A 24,430-nucleotide genomic window follows, 5' to 3' on the forward strand; every position below is an offset into this window, starting at 1 on the left:
TCATGAAATAGTGATCTAGCAGAATGTAAAGTCTTATCTGGACTAGGGACAAATTTTTCCCTGTCCCCACGAGTTCTTTTCCTGTCCCTGCCCCATTCCTGCAAGCTCCCTCCTCATCTGCACAAGCCTTAAACCCTTTAAAATCATAAGTGTTTGAGGCTTACATGAATGGGGCAGAGACAAGGAGAAAACTCAGATTGAGTTCCTGTGGGGATGGGGACAAATTTGTCCCCATTTGTCAAGGATAAGCAGACACATCGGTACCAATCTCGAGATCAGCTCCTCACACAGATACATCCTTCCTCACCTTCAGCACTTTGGTAATAATATCCATGTCCTTATCATCAGCACCTTGTCCCAAGGATTCCCCCAGGGCCTAAAAGAAAAATCAAGAGAAAGATCATCTTATGAAAATAACAGTAATCTGAAGACATACAGCTGTACAGGGGAGCCTCACTGGTCAAGGAGTGGCATATCACATATGGGATAACTATTATATGATCTTATACCATGATTCAGTGTATTGGATACAACACAAAAATATATTGTGTGCTTTGGAACTTTGTGCAAGCATAAAGAGTAAACATGAACTGTCTTTAAATGTTTTTAAACAGCACACATCGGCTTTTCTTCCCAAAAGGTATACGTTACTAGGAAGTCACCTGAAAACCTGAAGCAAACTTGTGCAGTACAACAGCGCCAGTATAACTAGATTTCTTTGCGAATATCCTATCATCCTCTTGGCACTACTGCATTCTCATTCCTTATTTCCACCAATATAAATAAATCTCTTACATTTTTACAACTTGTTTCTTTGAAGAAGGCATTCTGATACAAGGTCCCCCTGGCCACTTTAGACTCTCAAGTCAATCAGAACCATTGTCGTGAACCTTAAGAAGTGCCTCTGTTGGGTCAGACCAGAGGTCCATCGTGCCCAGCAGTCCGCTCGCGCGGGGCCCAACAGGTCCAGGACCTGTGTAGAAGTCCTCTATCTATACCCCTCTATCCTCTTTTCCTTCAGAAAATTGTCCAATCCCTTCTTGAACCCTAATACTGTACTCTATCCTATCATGCCCTCTGGAAGTGCATTCCAGGTGTCCACCATCCGTTGGGTGAAGAAAAACTTCCTAGCATTGGTTTTGAATCTGTCCCCTTTCAACTTCTCCGAATGCCCTCTCGTTCTTATGGTTTTCGAAAGTTTGAAGAATTTGTCCCTCTCTACTTCCATGCCCATTCTCCACCCATGACACAATCCCTTCCAAAATATATATTTTTACACTAGATAACACGTGAATTAGCATGCATTAACAGGCAAAATATGACAAATGGCTTACATCTACTCCAGATTCCACATATGTGGTGATCAATCCTTTCCTGCAAATTGGACTTGCAGAAGTGAGAATACTTACAGCTTTGAGCACTTCCCATAAGGAGATGGAGCCCAGTGCACCCTCCAGTATTTCTTCTGCAAGCAAACTGTGAAGAGCATATTTCGATGATTTTTTTTTTCTTTCTTTCTTTCTTGCATTGAAAGTTTTTTTTCTGAGGCTTTGGTGCCCTGAGACCCCATTCTTGGGGATTCTCTGCCTGGGTAAAGGATTCAGGCTCTGCTGAGCTGGACTTTCATGTTCCCTAACTGCGGAGCTCTGCAATCAAGGACCCTGGATCCAGCCACTAGGTATTGCCTGGGACCCCCCTCCCTCCACTTCTACGATCGTGAATGTGCCGCAGCCTTATCCCTGGCCATTCCTGCAGAAAGACAATTTTCTTTTTAAGAAAGAGAGGTGCACCTTTTGACAGCCACACCCTAGCTTTTCTTGTAATCCCTTTTCCCCGCAACTACTCTATAGCTGTTGGTTTTATGGTAATTCTTCACCTTGTAAGTGCTTAGAGCATTGCCTTAATTGGCAGAATAACCCCTAGCAGTGCATTAGAGGTCAGATATACCATTTTGAAAGATTATAGCATCAGAGGCTCAAGCAATTGGGGTGACAGATGCTGTCCTAGAGGTCCATGCGGGCTGCTATTGGTTTACAGGTCTTGCACTGAAAAGCAGTGTTCTAGGGCGAAGTTTAAATGTATGACCCAATTCTCAAGGCTTTTGTTTCCTGTCACTCCTAAACTGGCCTTACAATCAACACAAAAAGCAGCAAATATGGTTACAGTAGTAGCAGGCTTAAAAAAAAAGTTTCAACAAGTTCCTAGGAGAAAAGTCCACAACCCATTAAGATAGACTTGGAAAAATCCACTGTTTATTTCTGGGATAAGTAGCATAAAATCTGTTTTACTCTTTTGGGATCTTGCCAGGTACCTGTGACCTGGATTGGCTTCAGTTTGTCCCAATATGGTAAAGCCTAACCATAAACCAAGAAGCAGGAACCTTTTTTTGGCTCCAGTGCCACCAACTTCCTAACATGCCATTACCAGTCTGACGATTGCTACCGCAGCAGTGGAGAGAAAAAAAATATCCATGTACATATAAAAGCAACAGTGGAAAATGTTGCTCCCTGACCACAAACCTTTTGTTAAACCCCCATTTCCTGCAAAAGTTCTTCTCATGCATGGCCTGAAGCGTGCAATGTGTAGGTGGATAAAAGTGAAGCCTGGCTGGACTATTTGAGGAACCAAATCACTCCTAGGACTACAGCACCTTTCTTTAAAAAGTCTGCAGCCACAACTCAGAAATGCTTTTGCAGGATGAAGCGATGTTTTTTAAGTATGGTCACTAACCTCCGTTAGCGGTCTGAATTCTCTTAATAATTTTAAGGCAGCATTAAAAACATACTTTTTCAATACAGTGTTTAGCCCCACTTGAATGATGTTTTGCATTGCTGTTGGATTCTCCCCTCCCATAAAGCCCTGGGATGTGCTATACTTGTGTTGTATTTGAATGTCTTTTCTTCCCCTCCCCCCCACCCCCCCCGAGCTCCTTATTAAGCAGAAAGTGTAAGTTAGCTCACCCTTTGTGTGTCTTTTCCCCTTTTCTACTCGTCTATATTCTAATTTTTGCTTGTAAACCGCTTAAGACAGGGGTGTCCAATGTCGGTCCTCGAGGGCTGCAATCCAGTCGGGTTTTCAGGATTTCTATTTTTTTTTTTTTTTATTCAATTTTCTATACCGTTTTCCCAGGGGAGTTCAGAACGGTTTACATGAATTTATTCAGGTACTCAAGCATTTTTTCCCTGTCTGTCCCGGTGGACTCACAATCTACCTAATGTACCTGAATGAATCTACCTAATTTCCCCAATGAATATGCATTGAAAGCAGTGCATGCACATAGATAAGAACATAAGAACATAAGCAATGCCTCTGCTGGGTCAGACCTGAGGTCCATCATGCCCAGCAGTCCGCTCACACGGCAGCCCAACAGGTCCAGGACCTGTGCAGTAATCCTCTATTTATACCCCTCTATCCCCTTTTCCAGCAGGAAATTGTCCAATCCTTTCTTAAACCCCTGTACTGTACTCTGCCCTATTACTCCCTCTGGAAGCGCATTCCAGGTGTCCACCACTCGTTGGGTAAAGAAGAACTTCCTAGCATTCGTTTTAAATCTGTCCCCTTTCAACTTTTCCAAGTGTCCTCTTGTTCTTTTATTTTTCGAAAGTTTGAAGAATCTGTCCTTCTCTACTCTCTCTATGCCCTTCATGATCTTATAAGTCTCTATCATATCCCCTCTAAGTCTCCTCTTCTCCAGGGAAAAGAGACCCAGTTTCTCCAATCTCTCAGCGTATGAGAGGTTTTCCATCCCTTTTATCAAGTGTGTCGCTCTCCTCTGAACCCTCTCGAGTAACGCCATATCCTTCCTAAGGTACGGAGACCAATATTGGACGCAGTATTCCAGATGCGGGCGCACCATCGCCCGATACAATGGCAGGATAACTTCTTTTGTCCTTGTTGTAATACCCTTCTTGATTATGCCTAGCATTCTATTTGCTTTCTTAGCGGCTGTTGCGCACTGTGCCGTCGGCTTCATTGTCATGTCCACCATTACCCCCAAGTCCCTTTCTTGGTTGCTCTCATTCAATAATATCCCTCCCATCGTATAGTTGTACCTCGGGTTTCTGTTTCCAACATGCAATACTTTACATTTCTCAACGTTGAACTTCATCTGCCATCTCGCCGCCCATTCCCCCAATTTGTTCAAGTCCCTTTGCAATTCTTCGCATTCCTCTTTAGTCCCAGCTCCACTAAATAGTTTTGTATCGTCCGCAAATTTTATTATCTCACACTTCGTGCCTGTTTCTAGATCATTTATGAATATATTAAATAGCAGCGGCCCGAGCACTGAGCCCTGCGGAACACCACTCGTGACCCCCATCCAGTCCGAGTAGTGGCCCTTCACCCCTACCCTCTGTTTCCTACCCGCCAACCAGTTTCTGATCCATCTATGTACGTCTCCGTCCACTCCATGGTTCTTCAGTTTCCGGAGTAGACGTTCGTGAGGCACCTTGTCAAAGGCTTTTTGGAAATCAAGGTATATGATGTCTATGGGGTCTCCTCTGTCCATCCGTTTGTTAATTCCTTCGAAGAAGTGCAATAAGTTCGTTAGGCACGATCTCCCCCTGCAGAAACCATGTTGGGTTGTTTTCAAAAGTTCGTTTCTTTCCAGATGTTCATCGATGTGTTCTTTAATCAGTGCTTCCGTCAGATCTCATGCATATTCATTGGGGAAATCCTGAAAACCCGACTGGATAGCGGCCCTCGAGGACCGACATTGGACACCCCTGGCTTAAGAGATTGCTGATTTGTGGTATATGAAATAAAGTTGAACTGTGAGCCTTGCATGCAAGACAGCTTCAAGGCATCACTGACATTTCTGGGATGAGGAAGGAGCTTTTCTGAGTATCTACGAATGTACTTTTTTGTGTGCAGAAAACCTAAGTAAAGTTGGTTAAGATAACACTTAAGGAGTCGGTTTAATTTACACACAAATCCAGTTTCTAGGATCCTAATACAAATATTTTGAACATAAACCTGTGTAACATCTTGTTGAAAGTTATACTGCCCCTGAGAAAGGGTTAGTAGCACAAAGAGAGCACATTTTAAAGTGAAAAGGACGCTTTTGCTCACTTGGGATTTTTACTTGAATTCCTTACAGCCCAGAGGGCGCAGTCTTCTTTTGAATACCATTTTTTTTATATTTTGCCCTACTAGACTAGATTTACTCCCTCCGTATTCACTGTGATAGGGGATTAACAGAACCGCAAATACAGAAAAACCGCAAATAACTTTTTCATCTGTTATTCACTGTTTTCTATTAAAAACCATCATGAATATGGTGAAACCACAAATAACATGGTGGGAGACCTGGCCTGTTCCTGAAGAAGAGGCAAAACACAGTGAAAAAAGTGCCGGGAATCAGCGATTTTCTCTGTAAACGCTTGGAATCAGCGATTTCTCTATGCAAGCCGATGTAATTTGGGAAGGGGGGGGAGCCAGCAAGCTAAAAACCGTGAATAATCAAAACCACGATTGCTGAAACCACAAATACGGAAGGAAAAGTGTATATACCGAGTCATCCCTAAAAAACTCTAACAACAAATGTTACCATCTTTATTGATAAACTTCTTATTCCCCAAGCTCAGCCAAGATTACTCAGATCTATAAATCAACACTTATTGTTCCCTCTCTAAAGATTATTAATACTTGCCGTACAACAATAGTCTCCGTAACTGCCCGCTTGTTATGGATTCTTTATCCTCTTTCCTTAGGAAAGAAAAAAATTTAAACACATTCAAAGGGGTATTAAGATGCATTCAAGCAATGACCATCACCATGTTTCCTTTTTTGATCCAGTAAAACGTTCTCGACCCATGATTTGATCTCAATCTATAAAGAGAGGCATAGCCAGTAGAAGGAAGAAGGTCTTGATACCCCTGTACAGGTCGTTGGTGAGGCCCCACTTGGAGTATTGTGTTCAGTTTTGGAGACCATATCTAGCGAAGGACGTAAGAAGACATGAAGCAGTCCACAGGAGGGCGACGAAAATGATAGGAAGTTTGCACCAGAAGACATATGAGGAGAGACTTAAAGCCCTGAATATGTATACTCTAGAGGAAAGGAGGGACAAGGGAGATACGATTCAGACGTTCAAATACTTGAAGGGTATTAACGTAGAACAAAATCTTTTCCAGAGAAAGGAAACTGGTAAAACCAGAGGACATAATTTGAGGTTGAGGGGTGGTAGATTCAAGAGCAATGTTAGGAAATTCAACTTTACAGAGAGGGTGGTGGATGCCAGGAATGTGCTCCCGAGAGAGGTGGTGGAGAAGAACATGGTGAAGGAGTTAAAACAAGCATGGGGTGAACACAGAGGATCTCGAATCAGAAAAGAATAGTAAATATTGAACTAAGGCCAGTACTGGGCAGACTTGCATGGTCTGTGTCTGTATATGGTCGTTTGGGGGAGGATGGGCTGGAGAGGGCTTCAATGGCTGGGAGGGTATAGATAACATAGTAACATATAGTAACATAGTAGATGACGGCAGATAAAGACCCGAATGGTCCATCCAGTCTGCCCAACCTGATTCAATTTAAATTATTATTATTTTTTTTTCTTCTTAGCTATTTCTGGGCAAGAATCCAAAGCTTTACCCAGTACTGTACTTGGGTTCCAACTGCCGAAATCTCTGTTAAGACTTACTCCAGCCCATCTACACCCTCCCAGCCATTGAAGCCCTCCCCTGCCCATCCTCCTCCAAACGGCCATGCACAGACACAGACCGTACAAGTCTGCCCAGTAACTGGCCTAGTTCAATCTTTAATATTATTTTCTGATTCTAAATCTTCTGTGTTCATCCCACGCTTCTTTGAACTCAGTCACAGTTTTAGTCTCCACCACCTCTCTCGGGAGCGCATTCCAGGCATCCACCACCCTCTCCGTATAGTAGAATTTCCTAACATTGCCCCTGAATCTACCACCCCTCAACCTCAAATTATGTCCTCTGGTTTTACCATTTTCCTTTCTCTGGAAAAGATTTTGTTCTACGTTAATACCCTTTAAGTATTTGAACGTCTGAATCATATCTCCAGATGGGCTGGAGTAGGTTTTATCGAAGATTTCGGCAGTTGGAACCCAAGCACAGTACCGGTTAGAGCTTTGGATTCTTGCCCAGAAATAGCTAAGAAGAAAAAATTTAAATTGAATCAGGTTGGACAGACTGGATGGACCATTCGGGTCTTTATCTGCCGTCATCTACTATGTATGTTATGTTACCACCCTCTTCTCCCTTTCCCCCCTTTATGTTTACTTTTCTGAATTTATTGTAGTTCCACCCAATTCCTTTTGTGTATTTATGAGTTCATCATTGTCCATGTCTCATGTTTTAATATTTTTTAAGCTTATAATTATATTCCCTTTTTTATGTATATCGCCTAGAAACTATGATAGATGATCAATCAAAAATTTTAATAAACTTGAAACTTGGTTTACAACTATTTCTCTAAAAGCCTCTTTGCTGTTGGGGGGGGAGGGGGATTGTATGGTGAAAAAACGGATCAAGAAAAAGATGGGCAAAGTCACGACGGTGGAACAGGCATGGTCCCTACTGAAAAATATCACGGAAGCATAAAGCCTCTACATTCCACGGATGCCTTAACCACAAAACCCTCACACACTTAGGATGTTAAAGGGTTTGAGGCTTGTGTAGATGAGGACGGAGCTTAGGCATTGGTGGAATGAGGCATTATGACATCACAATCTGAGCTCTAGAATGTTGCTACTTAGGATTTTAAAGGGTTTGAGGCTTGTGCAGATGAGGACCGAGCTTAGGCATTGGTGAAATGAGGCATTATGACATCACAATCTGAGCTCTAGAATGTTACTACTTAGGATGTTAAAGGGTTTGAGGCTCGTGCAGATGAGGACAGAGCTCAGGCATTGGTGGAATGAGGCATTATGACATCACAATCTGAGCTCTAGAATGTTGCTACTTAGGATGTTAAAGGGTTTGAGGCTTGTGCAGATGAAGGTGGAGCTTAGGCATTGGTAGAATGAGGCACTATGACATCACAATCTGAGCTCTAGAATGTTGCTACTTAGGATGTTAAAGTGTTTATGAGGACGGAGCTTGCAGGAATGGGAAAATGAGTTCCCGCGGGGATGGGGAAAATTTGTCCCCGTGTCATTCTCTAGTACTGTTCTTTGGCACACTTATTTTTCTCTTTGTATGCTTTGTTTTTGCTCTGCCTTAAGATTCTTTAATAAAAATTGTTTGAAAGTAAAGTGAAAACGAGTCACTGCACAGTTCCGTACCTCCAGCTCCTCAATCGTTGTGTTTTCTTCGTGCACTTTCAGATCATTCTGGGTGTCTTCCTCACCCGATTCCTGACCTGCCACCAGTTCATTCAGATACTGCTGATCAATCTTATCCAGGGCCGCCTTCAGGTCATTCCTCAAGCCCTAAACAGAAACAGAAAGAAGGTAATGATAAGGACGGACGCTGCACAGCCGATCAAAGGATATTAGATTATGCCACAGACTCAGCCTACAAGAAGTGAGAGTTGCAGGATTAAACTCTGCTTTCCCATGGGTGAACAGTACTATCAATTCTAGCAGTGACCTCATGAAAGCAATACAGTTAGAACGGTTAATATCTATCTGCTTGACGGGCAGTAGAAGAAAAGGAAATCTTTGACCCTCTCAGAACAGAGTAAAAATCTTCAAAATACAGTACTCCCCTGAAATTTGCAGGGGTTCCTTTTCAGGAACCCCTGTGAATTTTGAAAAACCGCGAATATGGTTTTTAGGCAGGGGAGGCAGGAGAGGGCAGCCGGAGAGCCTGCAGGAAATCACTCGCTGTATGCTCCGACCACCTCTTCCTGTACTAAAATCAGGTCTTACCAATCAGGAGCTGCGTGTCAAGGAATCGGTATATTAAAATTAATTAAACTTAAAATATAAATATATTTTTTTACTGGTCAGATAGCCTATGTATTTTCCCCCAGCTGCATATTGAACTCTTCTTGGTCTTCTATGGCTGCCTGTACAGGACTATTAAAAAAAATATATTAAAAACTTTGGACATTTACAGCAGCAGATATTGTTGACCTGCAACAAAGAAGAATTTCAGTCATCCATTCTGACCTTATTGACTTCGGGTGCTAAAATTTCAATCTTCCTCAGACGCTGAAAGGCATCATAATCGGTTTCACCAAATAATCTGATGGGCTCCCCCCTCTCTCTCAATCTCCAGATCACCTGCAAAACAAGTAAAACACCATGCAGTATCTTCCGTGCTCAAATAAATCCATACCACTTCTCTTACAGGGCTTATAATTAAGTTGAATAAATTGTTTTTACGCAGCGCAGTATATCCCCACCTGCCCAAAAGAGCTCCAGGCTGCCAACTGCTCCCTCTCCAGCTGTCCTGACTATACTTCGGTATCTCTGAGGTCGCTCTCAGAAGCTCAAACTTGGATTACATGGATAATAATCAATCTCTGAAACTGTGCTAAAGCTAGCTTAGGAAACTGGCCACCACCTTCTGCTGTTTATCCACGAGACAGATTTGTACAAAATGCGTCTCTGCTACATGCAAACTTATCTCATGCACATTCATTGTAATAATTCTGAAAACCTAACTGTGTTGGGGTTCCTACAGCTGAGTTAGGGAGCAAACCGTGGCTTAGCACCCTCCCCAGCTCCAGCATGATGACAACTTGAGCTGGGAATGAAACTTGGGATCTTCAGCACAGCAAAGCCACTGAGCCTACCATGCATGATTGCTTTTTCCTGCATGGAAATCATACAGACTCTTTTGGGTACACAACATTGCCATCAGCAAAGAATTTAAAAAGCGTGGGAGGAGAATGGAAACTCTATCCAAAACAGAGTCAACAAAGATTTAAGAGATGATCAAAAACAGAGCGTCAAAATGCCAGGAAAATCTAGAGCTCCATTTCGAAAGCCAAAATCAAACAAACCCCTTTAATACAGGCCCAGTGACTGACTTCTGCCTTCTCCTTCCTCTCTAACATACTTTTATAAGGCCTAAGGAATGTCTCAATGTAAACCTCCTTAATGGAGAAACCCGAGATGAGAAAGCACCCCAGAACCTTTACCATTTGGGATCTCAGCCCTCTGGTTTTCTTACCTCTTGTCTGGAAAGGGTCATGGGCAACTTCTCCTCTGTCAGTTCCAGTTCCAGTACTGGATTTGTTGAAGATGATGGTTTGGCTTCCTGGTCATCTGATGATGCCTAAAGAGGAACAGCTATTATTAAAATATGTTTTTGGATGCCGACAGCTGCAATGTAATTGGCTAAAAAAGGATCATTTATGTTCGCAAATGTCAGGTATAGGCAACAGGAACATATCACACAAAAATCAAGGAATAACTGCTTCCACTATTGTAAAACGCAGCAGATGTTAGGGGATGGGATGTCTTGGGAGCCGATTTCACTTCTGCTTATCACGCCTCTGTCTCTCGTTCAAAATACACAGACTTTGACCTTTATTGGTTTCCTCAGTTCTCTCACATACAGACGTACAAGCTAGATGTCCAGTAGCCATGAAGTGTGGTTTTAGCCATAGAGTACTGGTACTAGAGCAGTTTTCTCTTCCTAAGAACATAAGAATAGCCTTTCTGGGTCAGACCAATGGTCCATCAAGCCTAGTAGCCTGTACTCACGGTGGCCAATCCAGGTCACTAGTACCTGGCCAAAACCCAAGTAGCAATATTCCATGCTACCGATCCAGGGCAAGAAGTAGCTTCCCTCATGTCTTTCTCAATAACAGACCATGAACTATTCCTCCAGGAACTTGTCCAAACCTTTCTTAAAACCAGCTACGCTATCCACTCTTACCACAACCTCTGGCAACGCGTTCCAGAGCTTAACTATTCTCCGAGTGAAAAATAATTTCCTCCTATTGGTCCTAACATTTTGTCCCATAGCATGAATCCAGTTCCTAGATGAAAGAGACACCATGCACATCCAGAAAATATCCCAGAGAATGGGATAAAATACTGCAGTGCTTATCAACACAAGGGGAAAGATGTAAGCAAAACTCTGCAGAGATCCTGATGAAGAATCACCCAGTAGTTTTCTTGCTCAGTGGCTTTTTCAACAAGAGCATACACAGTACAATACAAAGAGGCCAGCTTCCATCCTAGCCCGATGGAAAGAGCTGCGTTTAGTACGCCAAGCATGGAAAACAGAAAAGTGAATCCAACAAAGTTCCCAAGAAGATTACAGAGGTTCTGCTAGAGTGCATGAACCTTGTTCTCTGCAGATGCAGTTTCCTCAATCAGAAGTAACTTTCCAGCCAAATCCAGCTCCCATCTTGAGATCAGTTGAAAAAGTGGGCATTTTTATTTCTTCCTGCATTCAATTTGTGCAGTATGGTGCTCAAAGAGGTCATGATTCTAGCTAACATCCAGTGAATATTGTGAGCAGATACTTAGGGGTCCTTTTATCAAGCTGCGCTAGCGGGGTTAGCGTGCATGACTTTTAATCATGCGCTAACCCCCGCACTGGCCAAAAAACTACCGCCTGCTCAAGACAGGCGTTAGCGACTAGCGCAGCCAGCGGTTTAACGTGAGCTATTCCGCGCGGCTTGATAAATGGATCCCTTAATGCCTTGATGTTCAATTAAGGTTCACCAGAAATGTTGGCAGACATATTCAATTCGGATATTCGCTTACAATTAAGTGGGTGAATCTATCGGAATAAGTTGAAGACAGTTATTTGTGTGAATCAACTCAATTGGAGAACAAAGCTATTGTGTAAAGGGCTAGGGGATTGGGGGAGGGCAGCAAGTTAAATCCCAAGATTGGTCTAGGGAGCTCCAAAGGGTACTCAAAGAAATCTATTGTTTTGATTTGACCCCGTATTGATAAAACAGTGAAAGATGATCTGTCCTTCCCATGTAATAAAGACATAAGAATTCCCACACAGGGAGAGACCAAATGTCCATCAAGCCCAGTGGCCAACCCAGGTCCCAAGTAACAAAATTGTACCTGGGAAATAGGTAAAATCTGTCCACAGACAGATTTTAATTATTCCCCAGTTACAATTTTCATTTCAGAGTAATTAGGGCTTTGAGAAAATAAAAATACCCATTCTGCCAATTAGATTTAGAGCTACAAGCGTTATTTTGCATTGGTATCTTTTGCTTTGTTGGGGGAGGGGTGTTAAGCACCTAGAATTCATGCTCCAAAGGCAGTCCAAGCATAGCAAAAGCAACTGCAAATCAAGTCATCAATGTTAGCATTCTCACAAAGGCATCTACTGAACTTTTCAATTAGTATTTTGGAGTGCCAGGCTAGGCTTTAGATAATGGATAACAGATACAGTTATTGTTCACCCTGTTCTCAGCTGAGAATCAGGGCCAGGAGTATAGAACAGGTCGCTCATAGGAAATGGCCGCCTTAAGCTCCTGTAGTCTCTCGAGACTATGACGGGAGCTCAAGGCAGCAAATTCCTAGGAGCAATCTGCACGGGGCAGGAGCGTGGGAAGATCGCTCCTGCCCTGAAAACCCACTAGACCACCAGGTAAGACTTAAGGGGGGGGCTTACAGGGCCTAAAATAGCTGGTGGGAAGCAGGGGTTTGGGGCTGAACCGACCCAAATATTATTCACATTTTTTTAATATTCGCCGGCCGGCTCTGCCCCTAACCCCCATGGATATGGAGGGAGAATTGTAAAAGCAAATCAAACATACTTTCATCACCGAGACAAGCACAAAAAACACTCTCAAAATAACTGCATTAATCTTATCAGCAAACACATGAGGTTTCAGAATGTCCACTAAAGCAACCCTCCCTTGAAAACAGTTCCATCAGATCCTGAAAAATCAGGCTATGGCCTAATTAATGCTTCCTGTTCTATATTAAAAAGTTATTTTTAAAATGTTATCTTTATAGAATTTTACACCAATAATCGAGACAATCCTGATTTCAGAAAACTTAAGACCACAACTAAGGGAGACCCTGCAAATCAAGAATTTAGAAAGAATTTCACTAATAATTTTTTATTTTGTCATTTTTTCCTTGGTTAAATAAGAACATAAGAATAGCTGGTCCAATCCAAGTCAGAAGTACCTGGCAAAACCCCAAATAGTAGCAGCATACCATGCCATGAATACTTTAAAACTCAGGGTAAATAATACATAAATGCTTCTAATGAACATGAAGAAATTCTGAGAGTGTAAAGCAATTCACAGGTTTGAAACAGACTGTTCTGCCCTACTCAAAGAAAATTCCTTTTTCTCTCTGGTTATAGATTGTTTCTTTGGCCTCTTTGTCTTAGCTTGGCAGAAGTCAGTGGAAATGTCCAGCAATACTGAGAGATGACAGGTCTCAGCACTGAGGTTTACACCCTATCTCAAGCCAGACTACACAGTCGTAAATTCTCTGGTGCAGGGAAAGGGTCCTCATTCCTTAAATAAGCCTTACAAATAACTTTGCTATAATGAAAACCTCTAGGCCACAAAACAGATCTCTCCTGGCTCGAATAATCTGGAATGGGCTCATCGGACACTGGCAAATTTACCCAGAGACGTCATAGCTTGCTTCTATGATTTCAAACAGAAAGAACGAGTCTTGGCTAAGGTCTGAGGAGTAGACAAACGTGTTTGCGATACTTATAAAATTGAGATCTACCAGGATTTGGCAACTACTACTTTGAGAAAGAACTCTGAGCTCAGCCCAATCACTCTCTTGCTGCGGGAGTCGGGTATTGGGTATAAATGTCAGCCCTGGCCTTCTACTAGGATGGTAAATTACATCACGTCTGATCTAAAGAGAAGGCCAGGGTACTCTTCCCATCATTGGAAACCGATTATGCCTCAGATTCTACTATTGCAAATAGACGTTTAGAGCAGCAGCTCTCCTGCTTCTCCTAATAAGTCTAAAGTAAACACATGAAGTTTGGCCCGTCACTTGAAAGCTGGGCTTATATGTCCAGATGGTTGTTATGAAGGTCTCTAAAGGATCATGTGACTAGTGAAGTATTATAGAACAGTGGTTCCCAACCCTGTCCTGGAGGGCCACCAGGCTGGCCCTAATGAATATGCATGGAGCAGATTTGCATGCCTGTCACTTCCATTATATGCAAATCTCTCTTATGCACAGGGATTCTCAAAGTCCCTCCTTGAGGGCCGCAATCCAGTTGGGTTTTCAGGATTGAAAGCATTGAAAGCATTGAAAGCAGTGCATGCACATAGATCTCATGCATATTCATTGGGGAAATCCTGAAAACCCAACTGGATTGCGGCCCTCAAGGAGGGACTTTGAGATCCCTGCTTATGCATATTCATTAGGGCTAGCCTGGTGGTCCTCCAGGATAGGGTTGGGAACCACTATTATAGAAGGTGTACGGATTGTTAATGGCAGCAGTACTCATTAAAAGTTGCTAAATATTATAATGATCAAGAAATGTTCTCACTATTTCTGTTTTTAATACATTAGAGAAGTGATTGGTGTTGCTATTTTTGTCAGGTTGGTATTTTATTTTAAATTTCATGCTGAATATGATGTATATTTCTGTCTGAAATGTTTACGAAGTATTATTATGTGTATTTTCTTGTACTTCGCCTTGTAAAAGGCGGATTCTAAATAAACAAACCATAAACCATTTTGGTTTGTTATTTATACAAAATGTTGGCTGAGGGTGCACTGGGGAAGGAGTGGCCTTCGATTACCATGTAAGCCATTTTATGGGATCAAACATTTTTTCTCAAGGGGGGGGACTGGGTGAGGGGTGGGTTTACTGGTATCCATTTATTCAGTGGGTCACTGGGTCTGTTGAACTTATTGACTGGTTTAATTCAAAGCCAGACTAAAAACCTACTTATTAGAAGCTGTGTTTAAACACTCATCCAACCAACATATCTGTCTGTCATTCCCTTAATAGTCCCTACCACTTTTTAGCCCCCAACCCCACCCCCACTGTGTGTCTGTCATAATTTGATTGTAAGCTTTTCTGAGCAGGGACTGTCTCTTGCATAAATTGTTGCTGTTGTTTAATAACGGAAACAGTTAGTGAGGCTAATATGATGTTGACAGGAAGCCTTCCTGAGGATCATTTTTCCTTTAGTTGGTTCAACTCTTTGCTCTTAACGCTATGGTTAAAAGACAGCTGTACACTTACAGAAGTGGTCCCCAACTCAAACCCTTTGCAGGGCCACATTTTGGATTTGTAGGTACTTGGAGGGCCTCAGAAAAAATAGTTAATGTCTTATTAAAGAAATGACAATTTTGCATGAGGTAAAACTCTTTATAAATCTTTCCTTTTGGCTAAGTCTTAATAAAGCACAGTTACTTACCGTAACAGGTGTTATCCAGGGACAGCAGGCATATATTCTCACATGTGGGTGACGTCATCTACGGAGCCCCGATGCGGAAGCATTTTCAAGCAAACTTGATTGAAGATTTAAGTTTGCTCTGCTGCTCCACGCATGCGTGCCTTCCTGCTCCACTAGGGGGTGCATCCCCTTGTGGTCTCCAGTTCACTTAACTAGCAAAGAAGCCAACCTCGGGGAGGTGGGCGGGTTGTGAGAATATATGCCTGCTGTCCCTGGATAACATCTGTTACGGTAAGTAACTGTGCTTTATCCCAGGACAAGCAGGCATGATATTCTCACATGTGGGTGACCTCCAAGCTAACTGAAAAGGGATGGAGGGAAGTTGGCAATTTAAGCAAATAGATTTCGCAAAACCGATTGGCCGAATCGGCCATCGCTCCTGGACAGTGAGTCCAGACAGTAGTGGGAGGTGAAAGTATGAACCGAAGACCACGTGGCAGCCTTGCAGATTTCCTCGATAGGTGTGGACCTGAGGAACGCTACGGAGGTTGCCATCGCTCGGACCTTGTGTCCCGTTACTCAACCATGCAGTGTGAGACCAGCCTGAGCGTAGCAGAAGGAGATGCAATCGGCCAACCAGTTGGACAAGGTGCGCTTGGAGACTGGGTGACCTAACCGGTTTGGGTCGAAGGACAAAAACAATTGTGGGACTTTCCGGTGTGACTGAGTGCGTTGGAGGTAGAAGGCCAACGCTCTCTTACAGTCAAGAGTATGGAGCGCCACCTCTCCGGGGTGAGAGTGGGGCTTGGGAAAAAATACAGGCAAGACAATGGACTGATTGAGGTGAAAATCAGACACTACTTTAGGCAAGAACTTAGGATGGGTGCAGAGTACCACCTTGTCGTGATGGAATACCGTGAAGGGTGGGTCCGCTACCAGAGCTTGTAACTCACTAACCCGCCGGGCGGAAGTGAGCGCGAGCAGGAAAATTGTCTTCCAAGTGAGGAATTTTGGATGGCATTTGTCTAGGGGCTCAAATGGAGGTTTCATTAGTTGAGCCAGAACCACGTTAAGGTCCCAAACCTCCGGAGGGGGTTTGAGAGGAGGGTGGACATTCAGAAGACCCTTCATGAAGCGAGAGACTAAGGGATGGAGCGAGAGGGCTTTCCCTTCCAGGGGCTGATGAAAGGCCGCAATCGCACTGAGGTGTACTCGAATGGAGTTGGTCTTTAGGCCGGAATGAGATAGTTGAAGTAAATAGTCAAGGACCAGAGGGACGGGGACCGACACTGGGTCCTGGCTGTGGGCGAAGCACCAGGTTGAGAATCTGGTCCACTTTTGGGAGTAGCAGGTTCTCGTCGAGGTCTTTCTAGAGGCCTCCAATATCTCCTTGACTGATTGAGACACGGGGAGAGCAGTCAGGGGAAAAGAAACCAAGCATTCAGATGAAGAGATTGAAGATTGGGATGTAACAGCGAACCCTGACCTTGTGACAGTAGAGAGGGAAACAGAGGCAGAGGCAGTGGATCTCTGACACTGAGTTGAAGTAGAAGGGAAAACCAAGGCTGGCGTGGCCAGCGAGGAGCAATCAGGATCAGGGTGGCTTGTACTGTTTTCAGGTGGACAAGCGTCCGCAGGATCAGAGGAAACGGCGGAAACGCGTACAGGAACCTTCCCTCCCAGTCTAGGAGGAAGGCGTCGGCCTCGAGCCGGTCCGGGGAGTACATCCGGGAGCAGAAGAGAGGCAGTTTGTGATTGTGGGGGGATGCAAACAGATCTATTTGAGGTGTCCCCCACTGTTTGAACACCTGTCTAGGGTTTGAGAGTGCAGTGACCACTCGTGGGGCTGGAGGAGGCGGCTGAGTCTGTCCGCCAGGCAGTTTTGTTCTCCTTGTATGTACACCGCTCGAAGGAAGGTGTTGTTGGAGATTGTCCATTTCCAGAGGCGCAGGGCTTCCCGACAGAGGGACCAAGACCCTGTTCCTCCTTGTTTGTTTACATAGTACATTGCAACCTGGTTGTCGGTTCGGATGAGGACAACTCGGTTGTGGAGCAGATGTTGAAAGGCTACAGCTGCGAGATAGATGGCCCGGAGCTCTAGCACGTTGATGTGACAGCGGCGGTCTTCCGCTGACCACATTCCCTGCGTGCGTAGGCCGTCCAGATGGGCTCCCCAAGCGTACTCTGACGAGTCCGTGGTGAGTACCTTGCTATGATGAGGGGCGAGGAAGAGTAAACCTTTGGAAAGATTTGAAGAGTCGGCCCACCAGCAGAGCGATCTCTGCAAGGAAGGAGTCACTGTCACGGGACGGTCTATCGGGTCCCGGTCTTGACGCCATTGAGAGGCGGGCGAAGGGTGTGACATGGACGGTGGAGGCCATGTGCCCTAGGAGAGTCATCATCTGTCGAGCTGATACCGAGATCAGCAGAGAGATCCTTCGACTCAGACTCACTAATGCCTTTAGGCGCGGAGGGGGGAGGAAGGAACAGAGGCGAACCGTATCCAGCGTGGCCCCGATGAACTGTAGGGACTGCGAGGGGCGTAGTTGGGATTTTGGGAAGTTTATTTCGAACCCTAGACTTTGTAGGTAGGTAATAGTCTGTTGGGTCGCTGAGATAACCACCTCCCTGGACGGGGCTTTGATCAGCCAGTCGTCCAAGTAGGGGAATACCTGGAGGCCCTGGAAACGTAAGGTTGCTGCGACCACCACGAGGCACTTGGTGAAGACCCGAGGTGATGATGCTAAGCCGAAGGGGAGGACTCGGTATTGTAGGTGCCAGTCCCCCACCTGAAAACGCAAGAACTTGCGGTGAGCGGGGTGTACTGGGACATGTGTGTACGCCTCCTTCAGATCGAGGGAGCAGAGCCAGTCGCCTTCGTCGATCAGGGGGTAGAGGGTCGGTAGGGAAAGCATCCGAAATTTTTCCCGTATTAGGAATTTGTTGAGGCGTCTCAAGTCTAGTATTGGGCGTAGGTCTCCCGTTTTTTTCGGTACCAGGAAGTAACGGGAGTAGAAGCCCTTACCCCGTTGGTCGGGGGGAACCTCCTCCACTGCCCTGAGGCGAAGCAGGTCTCGAGCCTCGGATAGGAGCAGGGGTAGCTGTGTCCGGTTGGGTGGGCAATTCCTTGGGGGGTTGTCTGGAGGAATGGCCCGAAAGTTGAGAGAGTATCCTGATGAGATCACGCCAAGGACCCATGCGTCCGACGTGACTTGTTCCCAGCGAGGGTAAAAGGCTTTGAGGCGACCCCCGATGGGAAGGAGGCCTGGGATTATGGCGGAGGGGGCCCGCCCCCTTCCGCGTATCCCGTCAAAAGGACGGGGATGGTTTGGTAGTCGCGGGCGGTTGGGACTTGGGCATGGCCCGGTGGTGGGCTTGCGGACGCCTGGGTGGAGGCCGCGAGAAGGCAGGAGTGGATTTTTGTGGGTAGCGGTGCGGAGGGGCCCTATACGGCCTGGATGCGGGCGGTTTGGGCTTTTGTCGGACGAGGGAGGCAAACGAGCGTTCGTGTTCGGAGAGGCGTTTTGTAGCCGCCTCGATAGTGTCATCGAACAGTTCTTTTCCCACGCAGGGGAGGTTAGCCAACCGGTCCTGTAAGTTGGGGTCCATGTCGACCAGGCGTAGCCAAGCTAGTCGGCGCATGGCGATAGCAAAAGCTGCCTCTCTGAAGGAGAGTTCAAAGCCATCGTAGGCCGCGTGGAATAAATGGAGGCGTAGGTTGGAGAGGGATTCCAAAAGTAGGCTAAAGGCTCCTTGGCGGGAGGCCGGTAGGTCAGTCTCAAAGGCTCTCAGTAGTCCAATGAGGTGTTTGAGGTAGGATGTGAAGGTGAAAGTGTAGCTTTGCACCCTAGAGGCCATCATCGCATTTTGATATAGTCTCCTGCCGAACTTGTCTAGGGTTCGGCCTTCTCGGCCTGGGGGGACCGCCGCTGAGAGCCGGGAGGGGTGAGCCTTTTTTAAGGAGGATTCTACTAACAGCGACTGGTGGGAGAGCTGTGGTTGTTCAAATCCCGGAAAGGGTACTGTACGGTACTTGGCCTCCATTTTGGAGGGCACGGCTGTGACCATATAGGGGGTCTCCAGGTTCCTGAAGAGAGCCTGTTGGAGTATCGGGTTAGGCGGTAAGCGAAGGGACTCTCTGGGTAGTGATGGCATATCCAGTTCCGCTAGGTACTCTTTAGAGTATCTGGAGTCGGACTGGAGGTCTAAATTCAAAGCGTGGCCCATGTCCTGGACAAAGCGTGAGAAGGATGGTCGGGATGTTCCCGAGGCCCCGTGGGGGGTCGGTGAACGAGACCTCCGTCAGGTGGAGAAGGAAGGGGAGGCTTCTCTCGAGTAGCGAGGTTTCTGCTCCGATCCAAGCTCCGAGACCGGGGAAGTACTGTGAAAGTGTTCCGGGGTCGTGGATCTCCGACGTCTCGAGGAGCCCCTCGGAGACGATGCTGGGGTTCGGGGTACCGATCGATGTCGAATCGGTGACCTCGACCCGGACTCCCTTGGTGAAAGCCCGAAACCTCGGATCGGAGCCCCGGTCCGAGGGGGAGTTCGGAGGATGCGTGGGTTGAAGAGTGATAACTCTGCCACCTTCAGCGGTCCCGTACGAGGTGTAGGTGAACGGCCTCGTAGAGTGGGGGGACCCCGGGCCTTCTTAGAGGTACGGCGGTTCGAGGTTTCTGTTGGTTTAGCCCGACGTTTTGCCCTGTGGCGGTCTGTGGAGGGAGAGCACCTCGGGTGCTTCGGCGAGGAGTCGGAGGAGGATGAGATGCGGCGAAGTTTGCGCACTTTTCCCCGAGGTGGCTCGACGCGAGGCTCAGGCTGGTCTGGCACATGCGGGGTCGAGGTCGAGGCAGAGGCCGGTTGTAGATGGGCCATTGCAGCGGACAGCTCCGACGAGATCATTGCTCGGAGTAAGTACTGGAAGACGGGCACGGACAGCATCGAAGGCATGTCCCCTGCCTCGGTGCACTCCACCGGGGGCGACCTCGTATCAGAGTATTCCCGTGTGGTGGAGGCACGGCCCGAAGGCTTGGAGGGCTTCGTCGGGGCTGTAAGCATGGGGCTTCCGCCATGCGTCGCCGGTGTCCCCGAGGTTGGTTTCTTCGCTGGTACAGAACCTGAAGAGGGAAGAGGGGACTTACCCGGAGCCGGGGCTTTCTGTTGTCCCGAGGACTTCGGAGTCGAGTTTCGAGGCGATGCCGAGGTAGTCGGGGCCGAGGTCAAGGCCGGGGCCGACCTCGAGGCCGAGGTAGAAGGTTGGTCTGGGGCGAAAAGATCCGCCATGCGGGCTTTCCTTCGACGGAGGGCCCGGTTCTGGAAAGTAGCGCACTGGGGACAGGAGTCAGTTGGATGAGCGGCCCCCAGGCAGAGGATGCACCGGCGATGCGGGTCTGTGATGGAAAGAAGCCGCTCGCACAGGGTGCACTTTTTAAAGCCGGTCAAAGGCCGGGACATAGAATCGAAGGTGGCCGCGGCTCGAGTAGCCACGCGGCCACGGGGACCCGGAAGCCTCCGGGTCGGTCAAATGAAGCAGGAATCAAGTTGAAGAAGAAAAAATTTCGCGCACAGCGACTTAAACGATGAAAAACAAGAAAAATCACGGTGCTAGAAGGCAGTTGGGGCAGAGCCTGAAAAAACACGACTTCTAGGCTCAGCGGAAAATTTTGAACTGGAGACCACGAGGGGATGCACCCCCTAGTGGAGCAGGAAGGCACGCATGCGTGGAGCAGCAGAGCAAACTTAAATCTTCAATCAAGTTTGCTTGAAAATGCTTCCGCATCGGGGCTCCGTAGATGACGTCACCCACATGTGAGAATATCATGCCTGCTTGTGCTGGGATAAAGCTTTGCTCCTAAGTCAGTTCCATGCTAGCCACAGATTACAAAGCCAAAGCACCGAGAACAAAAGTAACAGCTGATTGTATCATGCACAATTCTTCCTGAAATCGGGGAATCATTTGAAAGTCATACCTCTCCCGCTGGCTTCTCACTCACAGACTAATACATTGATAAATCAGACAAAAGAACAATAGTTTGTTATGACATTTAAAAAATTTTTTTCACATTTCAGATCTAGAGAAGAAATGTTAATAGTGGCAGAGGGAAAATAACTCGTCAAAAAACGGTTGCAAACCATACCTTGAAGCCACATTTCTCCAGGTAGGCCTCCTCTTCTTTCTTGGACAGATCACCGCGTTTGAAATATTTTTTACTTTCCTGGGTGCAGGGGAAAAAAAAAAAAAAGAGAGCATTCAAACTGGTTGGAATTACTATAATGGTCAACAGTGTTTTTGTTGCAGGTTTCCGGGTCTTGCTGTGTCTTTAAACCTACCAGAGACTTTTTCCATTCTATGGACTTTCACAACAAAACTCAAATTTCTGACAAACTGACTTTCCCGCCAAAATTCAAATTGGTGGACTGCCCTGTTCCCAATCAGGTCAGTGAACCCACTATTTCCAAAGTCACCCTGCAGACTTCGGAGCCTACCCTGAAGAAAGACACGGCATGGTGGCTGAAACGTCGGTTTCTACCTGACTAAGACGCAGCAAGACCCGAAAACCTACAACAAGCACAATGCCAACTGCGGAAACCCTGAGTTTGTTGTAAAGCAGGAGGACAGATAAAGGTCACCATATGAATCCTGAAGGAGATACGACAAAGACATTTACAGTGTATTATTAGTATCTCAGTCCCATCCAAGTATGTCCCCATTGCTAAATTCAGCCCTCTTTTACTAAATGGCGGTAGAGGTTTCTATTGCGGCTCAGGGCACTAAATGTTCTGACGCTCATAGGAATTCTATGAGTGTCGGAGCATTTAGCACTCCAGGCCACATAGAAACTTCTACCGCAGCTTAGTAAAAGGGGGTAGTAATTCTAAGTTGCTGAAAGGAGTGAAATTCTGTTTATTTCTCACCCACCCTTATCCAGGGTTAAATAATAACATACAAAATAAAACATTTACATTTATCATACAAATCATTTCAAAGACACACTATAACATACTTACATATCAAATCAAAATGCATATAACATATACGTCAAATCAACAACAAATATCATTTAAGGCCAAAACTGGCCAACCCCAAACATACATCAAAATATAAAATTCCATAAATTATACAAGATGCCTCAATGACAGACATCATTAAGCCAGATAAAACAAACCAGATCATCGAACACCTCCGTGACCAGCGCTTGAGAGTTATCATTCCTTCTCCCTCAGCCAAACTCAGACCCTATATTTCATCTTACAGCACAGATGTCTTTTCAACAGTTTCCTAAAGTTCTGTAAATTTTGCTGCTGGCGAATGTATCCTGGAAGGTTATTCCACTCCCAGGGGCCGATGCAGTGAAAGACACTGTTTCTGGAAGAGGAAAGCCTTAACTCCCGCACAGATGGTACAGATAGATCACAATGCTCAACTGAGCAGAGCAGTCGAGTGGCATGACAAGATGCTCTGGACCAGGTGTTTAGGGGTCAACTTCTGTAAGCACATAAAGACATTCACCAAGAGCTTGTACCGTATCCTGTCCTTCACTTTCAGCCATTTTCAACCTTAATATTCTGTTACATGCTCACATCTGTCCAATTTAAACAGAGAGCGCACCACTGAATTTTGGGCCACCTGAAGCACACCCAAAACTGATTCTGGTACTCCTAAGAACACAAGACTGCAAAAGTCAAAAACGGACAAAACTATCGACTGTAACACCATCCTAAACAATGTGGCTGCTAAATAAGGTCTCAATCCATTAACTAACCGAAGCTGAAAATAAACCTTCCAAACTACTGCAAGCACCTGCCCTCTCAAAGTGATTTAACTGGCCAGAACCAGCTATGGCAGGGCAGGTCGTCATCTGTTCATAACTAACCAGTCATTTTCAGCAGCACTTAACCAGCTAAAGCTAATTAAAATGTCCGGTTAATCCCTTTCTCAAAACTGGCTATTTTGGGGGGTGTTCTTGGGAATGGATAAATCTATGAATAAGAACAAAGACAGGAAAAATCATCTGATAAGATTTCATAACAGGAATCCTAGGTCATGATGCGTTTTCTTATAGCTGAGGGAATTGTTACCTAGGCAAGATCAACACAGATTCTGCCATAAATCTACGAGGCCGGCAAGGATGGATCCGCATCTGAAATGGGACCACCTGCGCGGGCATCGCGTTCCCTCGGAGCAGTGTGTGAGTGCTTGGACTTCGAGGCCTTGGGCACTTTCAAAACTACTGGGGGAATGGGCTGCTGGGCTACCTGACCTGAGGAGGTTAAGGAAGGCATCGCAACAGGCGCTGGAGTCTGAGCCGGAACAAACGAGGCAGGTTGATGAGACTCGGTGCCGCAGAGGTGGAAGGCTGTGGAGTTGCGGATGATGTCGAGGGTGCGGGTCCCTTTGAAGTCAACGGATCCGTCGAGGACTCCATGAAGAGCGATTCCCACAGGACGCAACGGCGCTTGAAAGCACGTGCGGTGAGTGTGGAGCAAGGCCGGCATGATTTCGGGATGTGTTCAGGCCCGAGACACTGAACACAGCGTCGATGAGGGTCCGTTAGCGAAATCGCGTGCCGGAACTTGTCACACTTTTTAAAACCGGTGATAGGCCGGGACATAGGCCGAAAAAGCTCCGCCGCAAGATCGAAGCCTCAGGGCTGCGGCCACGTGGCCTGCCCAGTCGAACGGTACGAAAAAAAATTTTATTTTATTTTTTTAAACAATCAATTAAAATCAAAACCGCGGACTTAGAAGGCACAAGCGAAGGAACTTTGCACAGAGAGTCGAAGATGGACTTCTCAGCTCCACGGAAAAGTAAGAACTGAGGAGACACGGTGCATCGGGCGGGAAGGCACTTGCGCTTGCGCGGTGTGGGCGACTTGAAACTTCAAGTTTTCTTCAAAGAAGCGTCTGCATCGGGGCTCCGTTGGATCATGTCACCCATTAGTGAGAATACCTGCCTGCTTGTCCTGGGATAAAGAACAAATACAGGAAAAATCATCTGATAAGATTTCATAACAGGAATCCTAGGTCATGATGCGTTTTCTTATAGCTGAGGGAATTGTTACCTAGGCAAGATCAACACAGATTCTGCCACAAATCTATGGATATGAATAAAGACTCCCCCTCCTCCTATCCCCTCTATAACTTTCCCAAGTATAGTCCACCTCCTGGTACCATCTTCTCAACGTCC

At 45.9% G+C, this 24,430-nt stretch overlaps 1 protein-coding gene across 2 annotated transcripts in view; it reads right to left on the reverse strand.

Moving 5' to 3' along the window:
* PRPF18 (pre-mRNA processing factor 18) overlaps positions 1-24,430 on the reverse strand; it is a 56,001-nt gene that overhangs the window by 18,646 nt on the left and 12,925 nt on the right. For both annotated transcript variants that reach the window (XM_033957859.1, XM_033957858.1), the window contains 5 exons: positions 21,381-21,458; positions 10,095-10,199; positions 9,086-9,199; positions 8,255-8,401; positions 308-376 (listed from right to left, as the gene is read on the reverse strand). In XM_033957859.1, the coding sequence (XP_033813750.1) occupies positions 308-376; positions 8,255-8,401; positions 9,086-9,199; positions 10,095-10,199; positions 21,381-21,458 (513 nt within the window). The remainder of the gene's footprint in view (positions 1-307; positions 377-8,254; positions 8,402-9,085; positions 9,200-10,094; positions 10,200-21,380; positions 21,459-24,430) is intronic.

The sequence above is a fragment of the Geotrypetes seraphini genome, chromosome 9, assembly GCF_902459505.1.
Source record: "Geotrypetes seraphini chromosome 9, aGeoSer1.1, whole genome shotgun sequence".
NCBI classification, from domain to species: Eukaryota; Metazoa; Chordata; class Amphibia; order Gymnophiona; family Dermophiidae; genus Geotrypetes; species Geotrypetes seraphini.